Source organism: Anopheles darlingi, chromosome 2 (assembly GCF_943734745.1).
Source record: "Anopheles darlingi chromosome 2, idAnoDarlMG_H_01, whole genome shotgun sequence".
Classification (NCBI taxonomy): Eukaryota; Metazoa; Arthropoda; class Insecta; order Diptera; family Culicidae; genus Anopheles; species Anopheles darlingi.
In genome coordinates this window covers 45,675,485-45,688,176 of record NC_064874.1, presented here as the reverse complement: position 1 = coordinate 45,688,176, position 12,692 = coordinate 45,675,485, and the positions used below count along the sequence as shown (strand labels likewise).

The window sequence follows — 12,692 nt, the reverse complement described above, 5'->3', positions numbered from 1 at the left end:
TCAAAGCAAACTGTGTTGGCAAATCTTTTTTAAAGTTTTGAATATACAAACCAATTCTGGCAAGTTTGTTTAATGCTATGCTGCCAAAATTTCTCTTTGTCAAATATTCCAGTTCGGATGCGAAGGCGAATGTGCATCCGATCGTCAGAATGTTGCAAAGTACTCTATTTTCATTTACTTTTATTTCGGTAGATGTGTATATAATGCTTAAGGAATAATACAAAGTAATGGTCTTGGAATTGAAGATACCAATTAATGTAGCCTAACACTTTTCTTACTCATTTGCTTCACACATTTCCCTTCCTTCTCTTCTTTACGACACAAAATGTCGACACGATTACTACAAAATGGCTTTCCGATTTTTCACGAACGAGAGACACAAACAACTCCTCCTCTTTACTGTTGGATAATGCTTTCTGTGACAAAAGACAATCGCCACACATTCACGGATTCAAAGTGCAGCAGTGTACGCAGGTTAGAAGTAAAAATGTTAAATTCAAGGAATTAAATTAAATAGAAATTAAATATTTAAAACGGTGCATTAAAAAATAAACGAGAAGCAAAGCGCGACAAATAAGGGAATAGTTTGTTGGGTTTGTGAAACCCCATGCGGTGCGAGTTGCACTGGATACATGATGCTTTTGGAAGCGAAACGCAATACCATGGAAATTTCATGATATTTTTCCCAGAAATTTTCATTTCAGCAGCCCTTTTCCAAAAACAAAGGCTTAAAAGCGGATCAAACCACGAGGCCACGCGTACCGCTCGAGCAGAATCGAGAAAATCGAGCAGACTTAGTTTGCCATAATTTATGGGACCGATTTTATGGAAAAATTTATGCTCCGGAAACGGAAAACCGCGCGGCACGAAAATACAGCGGCGGGTGAGAGTAGTGAAAAAAAGCTAGTAAGTTAACAAAATTACTAAGCGCACAGAACAGAAATAACAATTAACACTACACCAAACACATTTGCTCTCGCACTAATAATCTCATCTCATCGTGAAGCATTCCTCGACCTAGCCTTCTCTCATTCTGCTCGTTTCTTTTCATTTTCTTGTAAATTTTCCTTAATCTCACCCCTTACGTACATAGTTTTAAAACGGATACGTGTTGTGTTTTTTTTGTTTATAGAAAAATGGAATAAATCTGCTCAGTTTCTCGCTCTCTACTAATGTTCTCTCCCTGATCGGTTACAAACTTCCCATCCCGTTCGATAGGAAAGAAATCACACGAAATCTTTTCACTGTTCCCTCTAATGTGTTTTGCGAAAATTGATGCCCAGTCCATTTCAGAATGATTCCCTTCTCCTTTTGACGCACTTCATCACTAGCATTGGCTCAAGATTGTTCCAAAAGGGCCGGGGAACAACAGATCACGAAACCGCATTTCGAATGTGCTCTGTGCTTGTGATCTGTGTTTACTGCGGACCCCCCGGTTACCATTCTACCAAACCCCTCTGAAGGGCTCGTGATTGTGAACAATCTTGCAATAAGTTTTCGTAACTTTCTTTGATAAGTTCTTGTCACTATTTTGGTTCGATCACACATTTTCTCTCACTTCAGCTACTGTTTGCACAGTCTTTCCTCATTTCTCCACTACCCGCCCGATGCCCTGCTCGGACGTTTACCTACGATCATAGATCCTATTATCTTTCATCTGCACTCTTGGCTAAAAAACAAACTCAAAATTGTTTATTGTATTGTTACTTTTTTTCTCGTATGTAAGAAGATAAATGCCCTACTACTTCTGCGTATTTCTAGGCGCAACCGGGCCGCCGATGGCCAGCCAATCGCAGCCGTCAGAATCTCTAAAAGCGATTTTAGAGTGGCGGTGGCGATGCCGAAAGTCAAAATCGATACAAGACATACGCCGTGTGTTGTGGTTTCTGATTTGATGAAGTGGACAGTAGATTCGACACGACGGACGACTGCGCAAGCATCTCCTCTATTCAATCGAGATGCGAGTCAGCAGCAGTCCTCTTTTCTGTAGCCAGGCTCTACAATATACCGATAATATGCATACGCGTTAGACGGAATGCCGCGGATTAACGACGGTTAATGCATGGGCACACACTTACCCGATTCCTGCTCCTAGCAAGAGTGATAATACATTCGTCAGTACGATCGAGTAGAGAAACTCCCGCGAAAACAGCGAGTTTTTTCCTACGCGAACCTGCCTTATCGAGTACCCAGCGTGACTGGTTTTGGTGCACTCCTCTTGGTCGGTCTTTTTGGGATGTTCAAATTTCCACTCTCTGAAAAGGGAAACAAATTAAGTCAAATGAGCTGTTTTTGCGTTTCTTCTAGTCCGTCGTAATACTCACTTTGGTGGTTGCTGATCGGGCCGACTACTCCAGTCCCATACCCAGTCTGTATCCTTAACTATATCACCATCCTGAGAAAGAGAATATAACATTTATCATTATTCAATTCACTAGTATTACCAAAAGATAAAAATAACATGCATTGAGTCGTGTAAGCCATCGACAGATCATCTCCAACAGTCGGTAGAATGAAAAACGTGATCATGCCGCTGCCTAACTATTCTTTTCCTGTTTACAATCTCTGTTTTGAATCGATGGATGCACCGACACCAACCGGCAACAACCACGCTCACAATGCACGTGGCCCATTGTTTCTCAATACGATCAACATGATCTAGTTAAGGTCAGACGAGAAGGGCGGCTTCAGTCTTCAAATTTTGGACCGTTCCAACCAGTGCATTCAAGCGGCAATGAGTAGCACCATGATTTTCTTACGTCCAACCATTTGCATCGGTAGAAAATGGTCACAGAAAGGTCACCACCGTGTGCGTGCGACCATTGGATGACCTCCTTCCTTTTGCCCGGAGACACTCCGGATAAGCCCCCGCTCCTCTAGGGAAACCAAATATCTTGGTCAAATGCACAAACGGAGAGAAACGGAGCCACAACAAAGGCCCCAACCCCCCGCCCAAGAAGCGGCATCACATTACGCCATTCCATCCGTCCGACGGACGACATTCAGAGCCAGAAAGCACCACATTCACCTCTCGCTCAAACAACCCACAAGGCCATTCGTGGCGGCCATTCCGGCGGCGGTTCTCGCAACTCGCGCTTGTACCTACCTTGTTGAGATAGTTGATGTAGACATTTTTGAGATCTTCCTCGGTGGCCGCTAGTTCGGTGTTTGGGCTGTTCGGTGGCGATTTGGGGCTACCGCGCGGAGAGTTTTTACGCGAGCTCGTCAACGACGCCACGCGGCTGGATTCCTTCGATTCGCGCTGAGCCTCCCGTAGCAGTCTTATGTACTCTTCGACCGATGCGAACGGTAGTGGCGTTGTCCGTTCCGGGCTTCTGACATTCAGTTCGGGCGGGGTAAGGCTTACCAGCAGCTGGCTGCCGCTGCTACTGCTCGGGACGACAGTGGTAGTGCTGGTGGTGGCGGTAGCGCTGGGGATAGCAGCGTTGCTGCTGTTGCCCGAGTACACGACTGATCCCACCGATCCCAGCCCACCGATCGTACTCTGGCTCGTAGTGTTCGACGATAGCTCGATCCATGATTCTGCAGATAGGGAGAAGGAAGAAAAACAAAACAAACGGAAAACCACAAACCGCAGCATTAGTAATGTATTCCAGAATGGAGTAAGAGAAACCCATCCCGCACCGTAAAACAAAACACTGGAAGATACAAAAAACGACGAACGATCGACAAAACTGTGCTGATGGGATGGGGAGATGGCGTGGATCGCGATCGCTTGCAATCGCATATGACCTTGACAGCGGCAACATCGCAAAAGCACTGGACTGGTGCTGTTGTGGTGTATCTTAAAGAATTCGTTGTCTGTTTTGTCATTGATTTTGATCCTCCTCCCCCTATTCTTTTATCCCTCTCGATCGCTTCTTTATCGGTGCGTCGTCTTCTCGTCTTCACCCCTTTGCTTCGGTATTTTGAACATGGAAAAGAAGACCCACGCTTGTGCGATCACCACCCCGGGGGGACGCTTGTTGTTGGTCATCGATCCCCTTACGTGCGCGCTACAGAATTGAATTAATATTTATTACAAGCACCCCACAACAACCGGCTAAACAACGAACCAACCGACGGTATACATTAACGCAGCCGCGTAGCATGTTGATCAGCTGCCTGCTTAGCTTCGCTCTCTTCGTTGCTTCCGTTCGACCGGAAGTGCACGCAAGTGTTGTGCGTGCCGAGGCAACCATAACGGCAACACCCAGCGCGCCATGAAGCAGAAGCAAGTGAGCAACAGAGCTGAGCTCGAATGCTTATACTATCCAGCCAAAAAGGGGGTCATCACTAGCTGCTGTTGCTGCTGCTACCCACGTTTGTCGATCTTCATTTGTTGATGCTGATGCTAATGCTGCTGCCGGAAACCAACGAACCATAGGTGATTTTTGGGGGACAGTGATATTTCATTTTTTTAGAAATTCATTTTAGCCAACGCCATGTTAACCTTGGCTCCAGCAGCAACAGCAGCAGCAGCAGCACCATGGTTGCTTTGGTTCTTGTGCGAACATTTGTTTCATTTCATTTAAATAAATTCAATCTGTTTCAGCGCTGTTTTCATTTCACGCGACACTTTCAGGGCGCCTGAAACAACGGCCGGATGGAAAGCGAACACAAAAACTGGAACGCAGAACGGAGGAACGCCACACAGACCAACGCACAATTCCAAGGGATGTAGCGGCGCCCATGTTTAGGTTTAAATGATCCGTAAACCAAACACAGATATAGTAAACAAACGAGAGACGCGCGCCTCTTCTTTATTTCACTATAAATGGCGCGTTGGTAACCAGAGGCCCTGCGTCCACCCAGTGAAACTTAATGATTGTTTACGTGGCACACATATTGTGGAGGGCAACGAAAACACGATCGATACGATCGTACCAACGATGGAATGGATGGATTTGAGCGTCCACCAACATTCGTTATACGCAAAAATGTTACTAAAATGGTACAAAAATCGACAAACCTGCTGCTGCTGCGTAAAACAGTTAAACAATTTGCGATACAATGTCCGGACTGGGTCCATTGAGAACGATAAAAGGGCTCCGAAGCACCGATATCCCCCTCCCGTGCAAACAACATTCGTGAGTCAAACATAAACACAGGCATCCACCTTTTTTCCACTGATAAGCAGCCGTCGCCGCCACCGCTGAGGTGCGATAAACACACCCGGGTCAGCGGCTATTGTAAACTGAGAAGAAGAAAAAAAAGTGCTGCTTCCTCCTCCGAAATGCAACTCCAATCGGCCAAACAAATAGTAAGCACGAGAACAGCAAGCGCGGCCACTCCACGAACGCACAAAGAAGGCGACGTCAGTGGCATCTTCTTCTTCATGTTCTTGGAGACCTATTTTCGGAAACAACACTCCATCATCCCAGTGTTTACGCTTTCATTTCCCAGGCCCCCAGTCCCCAAAAAGGATGATGAGCTGGCTGGCTGGCTGACTGACTGACACTGGAACGGCCGCGATGGGACAATGACGTCAATATGACGCGCGTTGCATATAGTCGCCGCGTGTGAGAAGGGAAAAACCAATGATGAGCGTGTGGCAGACAGCGTTTTTCCATTTTCTCGGCTCGGATCCTCGGAGTGCCAAGGGACAAAGAGCGGTAGTTTCCTGTTCCTGTCCGCCACGCCATCGGGAAAGTGCGAAGCAGCCAGACACACTGCGCATATTGCGTGTTTTCCCCGCTCTTTTATAATGCATTTGCTTGTGGTGCACGTTTGTTCTTTGTTCCGCTCACAACATGGGATGGGAATTGATCACTGATTCAGATCATCGCCTTATCACGTCTAGACAAAACATCACGCAAATTGTTGTTTTCCGAATGGACGTACTACGTATAGTAAACGGAACGACCAAGAAACTAATCCCGTGAGTCTGATAGTTCTGCAACCCTTGACTAAAACAGAAGAGTTCTATCCCCAAGAACGAATCTAAGCAGCACGGAAAGCCCTGCCCTGGCATTCTGCCCGAAAACATGATTCGCCAGCAGTGAACACTTCCGCCGCTATGGCAACGAGCCCACTCAATTGCATCACATTCCTGCCACTGGGGCACGCGCGTCCGAGGAAAGAGAGATACAGCGTGGCCACGCCGCCAGTTAGCGTTCTGTTAGCGTAGGTCAAGAATAACAGAAAAACACATTAGAAACCGGCGGCTTAACAGCGGGCGAAGGTTATTACCGGCATATTCACACGCCATACTCGGCCATTCGGTTCCTTCGATCACGTCGAAGGAGCACAAACTTATCGCGACACGCGAACGCACAACAGAGATTTCTCGTTGCGATCACTGAGGCTTTGCAGCGCAGGAAAGTGTAGCCACAGCTACTTAGCGTGCGCTTCGCGTTCTACCACCAGGTTTTAAACCGGTACCGACCAATACCGGTCAGACAGGCAGGCAGGCAGGCAGGCAAGCAAGTTCAAGGAAATCTAACGCCCTCACGGTGGGTCATCATCTCGGAATTATCGCAAAATGTAAGCAGTAGTGTAATGTCCAGTAGTGTCCAAGTGGTAACACATGTCTGGCCCGGTTGCGGTGCACATCTCGCTCATTGCTGTCACGTTGCCAGTGCATGGCGGCTGCTCGGTCATCCCTGGGCCATTACGCCTTCATATGGCGAAGTGTTTGTTCAAAGTTACAGGGCCTGGAATCCCTTTTGGTTGATTGTTGTTGACGCCTGCTGGTGAGACAGAGATTGAATCAACACGCCCTTTACATGCGCTCTTGCACGCACCTTCTGATGCGTAGCGAAGATGATGAAACCGTGACGGCATGAGACATTCCTCGCGATGGCGATGACAAGATGCGATAGTAGCGCAACCGTTCCTTGCCGGTGAAATGGCCAGGAACATGGCATAGCACGGATGCACGACGACACTCCGATAACGCTCAAATCGACACCCGTTCACGCGGATGATTTTATGACGCAAATCGCAACAAGAAACACACTTTCATTGACGCGTACCTTTGGGGCGTATTCATTGCATCGAGAGACCATCATAAAACGGTGCTCGTGAATCGCGCGTCAATTAATTAGTATTCATCGAGCATGATCAGCTCGAGCGGCTTGCACGTCAAATGCACGGCGGCCGTTTACGTAGTAATTTTAGTTCACCATTGCGCCATTCTCCTGCACCGACTTCCCGGGCGGATGATGGATGCCAATCGGGAAAAGGAAACGCCTTCCCCTACGGCTCATCCTTGCGTACACGGAACAGACGCATATACACACCCTTTTGCTGGTGGAGAGCATCAATTAACTGCATGTCGTTAGAGTGGTCAGCAGCGGCGCGACATAAATCAATCGCAATCGCACATAAAGCGGGCCGTGCTCGCTCGCTAGATAATGAGGTGATAATTAGGCAGATTACGTAAATGATCGTGCCACAAGCACCCGTTCCTCTCTCCCGTTTCTTCCCACGTACTAAGAGATTTTTTTCCCCGGTCTGAAACCCCGAGAAGTGATCGATATCGCCAACGACAAAAGCGAAAGGTGATTGTTTGTTCAGTGAGCAAACGGCCTGTTCCCCGTAAATGGCCAGGGGTACAGGCGCAGTACTAGTGCTGCCTGCACTCGCATGTTGTACCATCTGTGGGGTACCATAACTCATCGATCCCTCCGCCTCCGGAGTGTGGCGCAACCGACACGAAAGCCTCTCGATGGGGATGGGGTGTTACAACCCAAGAGCAAGCATATATTGCATCCATTCAACTGCTACCGTCCAGAGCAGCTGGTTTGGTGGTTGGTCCACCGTATTTGGCCCCGATTTTCAATCGGCCGCTCATATTGTATTGCGCGCGCTGTGCATACCTCCTCGCTGATGGAGAAGTGGGAGGATCAACACGAACGAAATTGTTCGCTCTCGGTCACTTGCAGCATGAAATCGTAGTAATGCGTGGGGTGGGGATTGTAACACATCCACACTGGCCACCTACGTATACTGGTGGGCCACGGAAGGGAAGTTGTTCTGTGCATTCGCTACAAGCAAGGAGAAAAAAAAACCATACAAGAACGCAAAGCGTGGAAAGCAAACGAATTGTGCTTATCAGCACATTTCGCCGGTTTTTGTAGGTCAGTTGGAGCGTATTGGTGGTACCGCGGGTACGGCACGTTCCGATAACGAGTCGACGGTCGAGTTTCAAACTTTTGCTTACTCAAAACAACAAAATGAACATAGGAGCCAACGGCAAAGTGTAACCAAAGCACCTCCCCACCAACAAACATGTTCCGTCCTGCTTGTTGGCCTGCTGAGATCTCACCACACCGAACGGTAAAGCCTTATCTTGGCGTTTGTTGACATAGCCAATGAGACGGTAGTATTGGCCAAAACATCTAGCAAAACCATGGTCTAATGTACGAATTTACGGTACTTGCGTGACGATCGTTTCAGTGTTCGCACTTGATTATCAAATGGCGAAATAGCTTTCTCGCGAGATGCGACCCGAAAGGGGATCATATTTTGATTTCTTGTAAACGATGCAAATAAAAAATGCTGTAGAAAGAATTCTGAAAATTTTAAGAACGGGATGATCGTTGTCATAAGTCAATCTAGTCATCCCTTGTTGTGTCTACTTGAACTGTAAACTTAAATCATATAGAAACATCATCGCTACACGCTACTCCAGACGCTTCTGTTGCTGCACCGGAAAACAACAAAACCGCAACGAGAGGGACACAGTTAATCTCACTAACACCCTTTCGCCCCATCTTTCCTCCTCTTTGCTGATAGCAGCAACAACACGCTCAACGCGCACCCAATGGTAATCCAAATGCCAGACACGCTGGAGAGGCTGAGATTACGCCATTTACTGCCACCACATTAGTGGCTGGGTGGTGGGATTTTAATCGCAACTCACCCACGTCCTCCACCAAGTGAAGCACCAAAACGAGTTCGTGAACTCGCCCGGACGGGCGACAGTAGTCCAGTCCAGCTCGGACACGCCGTCCATCCATTCGTCAACGTCAACAACGAATTGCCAGCAACAACCACAACAAAGCAACAACGGGACAGCAACTGGAGAAGGGGGATACCACACCACCACCGCGCGGTAGAGTGAGAGTGATTGCCATTATTGACGCTTTGTCGCGGTCACGAAAATATTGACCCAGCAGCGGCGTCGAGTCGAAGAGACTCAGAAGGTGTTGCAAAGATTGCTAAATATTTAATCAGCCAAGATGATGACGAGGTCGTGGGTGGTGGGGTGGTGCTGATACTGCTTCTTCATGAAAGCCATCTGATTGTCTGATAGCAACGATGATAACAAAAGCTACGACTCCCGATGACCATCAACCTTCGCGGCGTTAACGCTAGGACGCGCTGCATTGTGTGTTTCTGATGAGCCCCCTTCACATTACCAATGACCGATACGCCAAACCAAACGATCGTCAGCCGACCGTTATGCACGGCAGCATCATGTGCGCTCAACACCAAACGAGCGATAATGATGATGATGATGATGCCGTGGTGATGCCGTTGACCTACATTTGCCATGAATTTGCACTTGGGTGCAATTCCGTTGTGGTTCCTCGGCCCCAACGCCAAGTTCTAAACGAGACTACGAACACAGACTGGAGAAGATCGTTGATCGATTGCACCTGCTGCATCATATTCCGTGTGACGTCGCCCGATAGTAAGCACCTGACTAAGGCACCCGTATTTAATTTACGACCCAAAGGCCCACGAGTGCCGTCCACTTCCTTGGGAGAGGCGCAAGGCCATCGTCGCCCCGACGGCCGCACATCGGCTGTTTACCGGTTGCACAGCAACTGCGTCTCAGACAGAGTGTCGCTGTTTACGGGGAAGGGATTTTTGTGATGCGCTTTACGTACGATTTACGTCTTACGCGGATTTACGTGAGTCTATTTCCGTAAATATTGTCCGATGGCAATGGTAATGCAATATGAATGCATATTGCTCAAGCTGCACGTAGCCACTGACCTTCAAGACTGCTGGAGCTGCTCTTATCGACAGTAGCGTCCAACAGGTTCATTAACCGACGAGTACTAGGCCATAAAACGGAACAAGTAAGGCCGTGGGGAACACGGAATGAAAATAGAACACTCTGCCCCATCATCATGACGACTGTTTTCGACAACGGTTCTATGGCGGTGGTTTTGTTCCGCGGTATAAAAACATCGTGAGATCGTACGATCGGAACATGCTGTTTCGTTTCAATTTCAGCTGAATGGAACGCCATGGCAGGCTATGACGCTGGCTAACAATTCACCGGTAACTTGACGTCACTGCATGGTTGCCAACATTGCACCCCTACATTATGCACGTCGTTGATAGTGAGAGAGGGATGGCTTATCAGCTTAGGCACAGCCTTGCGAACGGTAGAGTCTGGCCATCGTCGAGCGCGTCATTATTCGGTTGTGCTGATAACAGCACTAGGAGGATGGTTCTTCGACCGGTTTTCGATTGACGACGGTTTCAACCACTAACCGTCCGAAATAACTTGTTTTGGACTGTATGCGTGACTCATCTTCAAACACCACAGCAAGCTGTGCAAGGCACGGCTTCGGGAGGTTGAAATCGCAAATGAAGTGAAGCAACAATCCATAACATTAACCTTCACGGTTCACGGGCAGCCAAAGGCCGATAGTAATAGAGTGGTTTAGAATCGCAAGTTGGTCCCACTGCTGTCCGTGCACGAACAGCAAAACAGGTTCCGTCAGGTGCAGCCACGAACAAAGAAAACCCAAGAATCGTCTTGAGTTGCGCGAACCAATTCGAAACCAGAACTATTTGCCTTCTTTTCATCACAATCGACGTGTTCCTGTGTCGTTATCAGCGGTGGAGATGGCAAAAACGATGTAGGGCTCCCATGGTGACACCCACCCACCCCCCAACGCCCAGGAAGGCGACACAGCGGCGTCGAGCTAAAAAAAGAGAAGAAACTTACGACGCAATAACCGCTCCCAGCGCGCAGTGCGTAGCGAAAGATTGCGAACAGACAGAGCACACCCGTGCGGGTTGTTACTTACCTCCAAGTTCCTCGGTGCCCATCTTCATCAGCGGACCAGAGGCCATCGATTTGCTGGAGGAAGCCAGTGCAGACGAGCCCGTTTTCTTCTCGCCCGACAAACCGATCGTTCGGAACATCTCGCACGCACGCACTCACACGCACTTTGCACTTTGATGCACTTTAAACGAAGCTGGGACTGAAATGCACTTTAAGCGACGTTGAGACTGGAACGTTGTTGCTCTCCTCGTCGGGGTGCGTTTGATTTTCCACCCTTGTTGTCCGCCTGCGTTTTCCCAACCGTTTTTTCTCTCGACCGCGATTCCGTGTTTAGTAAACAAAGAACGCCTGTAGCTATCTCGCACTAGCACTCGCTCTCTCTCTCCCTCTCTCTCTCTCACAGCTGGACGGGGATTAATTGCGATTTAGACGCGTCTTTGATGAAATCCACAAAAAGTAGTCACGCACAGGCCAATTACGATTGGGACACTTTTGATCGAACAATTCCCTTTCCACCAGACACAATAAACTTTAAACGAAAAATGAGCGTCGCAAGCGGAGGTGTTTTTGCTGTTCGTCACGTACACATTTAGGCCCTGATACACGGAGCGTGAACGTTTACGCTTCGATACGTTTACGTGGCCGGGTTGAGGAAATTATGGAGGAGTTTTGCGGAAGAAAAGGATTGAGCACACTAGCAATGATCACTCACTATCGATGTAAACCACAAAAAGAACATATTGCGAGCCCTCCCGTTTGCAAACAGCTTTGGCATTAAACGTTGGCATGATTTTTTACGTTTACGCTAGAGTTTGCGCTCCGTGTAGCAGGGCCTCTTAACTGCCGCATCAAAAAGGCGTGTGGAGTAGCTGTCAAAAGTGAATTGTGGCGTAATATTTGAATTACGGTGTAAATTATTTCGGTTACTTTTTTAGTAACAGTAAGTAAAACTTACTAAATTAAAACTTACTACGTAAAACTTACTAAGATTAATAAACTTACTAACCATTACATACACCTCAACCAATTTAGATAATTTAAGAGGTTATCCTCTTCAAAATTTTGCCGTTAGATAACCGTATCGGTGCGTCCAGATGGATCGCTTTTACAACGCTAGCTCAAGCTCACAGCTCTTTTGAAAACCCGAAAACTGCAAGAATCTGCCCTTTGTTTACGTTTCGCGAATTTTTGATGCATCGGTGAGATGTCATCTCCATACAAAATTTGAAAACCCAGCATTTCTGGGTTCGTTTCTCGAAGCGATAGAAAAAGCTCTCTGGCTGTTGTGCTTGAGCGAGCGTTGCAAATGCGATCCGTCTGGACGCACCGTATGGAAGTGTTCACGCAACGCACCAAAAGCTATTTTTGGAGCTTTTGAAGAGCTTAAAGCTGCTTTCACATCGTGCACGTTTTTAACAACGCCAAATTCGACGGTTTTAGACGCAAAAGCTGACGTTTTTAGACACAAAAGCTTAATTTGTTGTTCACACCTAGATTGCACGAAGGCCGATTCAAAATACACGAAAACCACCACCCTACCGACACCTTATCAAATCATGATACATAGTTTAATCTTCACGCAATACAATCATTACCGGAATTTCAGCACATTCCTTCCAAAACTAAATTGCAAAACCAAAGAGCAACCCCGGCCTTTTGGTGTAGCTTGCTACAGTCAACTCAGAATACGCTACAATCTGTAGATTGTTACAGA

At 47.5% G+C, this 12,692-nt stretch overlaps 1 protein-coding gene across 3 annotated transcripts; it reads right to left on the bottom strand.

The window, feature by feature from the left end:
• Nucleotides 1–152: 152 nt before the first annotated feature.
• On the bottom strand, nucleotides 153–11,548 carry LOC125950721 (BCL2/adenovirus E1B 19 kDa protein-interacting protein 3). 3 transcript variants are annotated; one of them, XM_049678955.1, is made up of 5 exons: nucleotides 11,001–11,548; nucleotides 3,107–3,543; nucleotides 2,325–2,395; nucleotides 2,079–2,255; nucleotides 153–1,997 (listed from the first exon to the last, which is right to left on the bottom strand). In XM_049678955.1, exons 1-5 carry the CDS (start codon nucleotides 11,116–11,118, stop codon nucleotides 1,946–1,948), a joined length of 855 nt encoding a protein of 284 aa, XP_049534912.1. In that variant the 5' UTR covers nucleotides 11,119–11,548; the 3' UTR covers nucleotides 153–1,945. The 3 variants fall into 3 exon arrangements, with proteins under 3 accessions (XP_049534912.1, XP_049534913.1, XP_049534914.1); XM_049678956.1 differs by lacking the exon at nucleotides 11,001–11,548 and adding an exon at nucleotides 8,870–9,848; XM_049678957.1 differs by lacking the exon at nucleotides 11,001–11,548 and adding an exon at nucleotides 6,193–8,521.
• Between the last annotated feature and the right edge of the window lie 1,144 nt (nucleotides 11,549–12,692).

What these genes read in the sequence shown, in the direction of transcription:
- LOC125950721 (XM_049678955.1), bottom strand. Translation starts at nt 11,118, where the DNA reads ATGTTCCGAACGATCGGTTTGTCGGGCGAGAAGAAAACGGGCTCGTCT. An exon ending in GGGCACCGAGGAACTTGGAG is followed by an intron (nt 3,544 to 11,000) that starts GTAAGTAACAAC and finishes CCCTATCTGCAG; the next exon opens with AATCATGGATCGAGCTATCG. An exon ending in TTGCTAGGAGCAGGAATCGG is followed by an intron (nt 1,998 to 2,078) that starts GTAAGTGTGTGC and finishes GGTATATTGTAG; the next exon opens with AGCCTGGCTACAGAAAAGAG.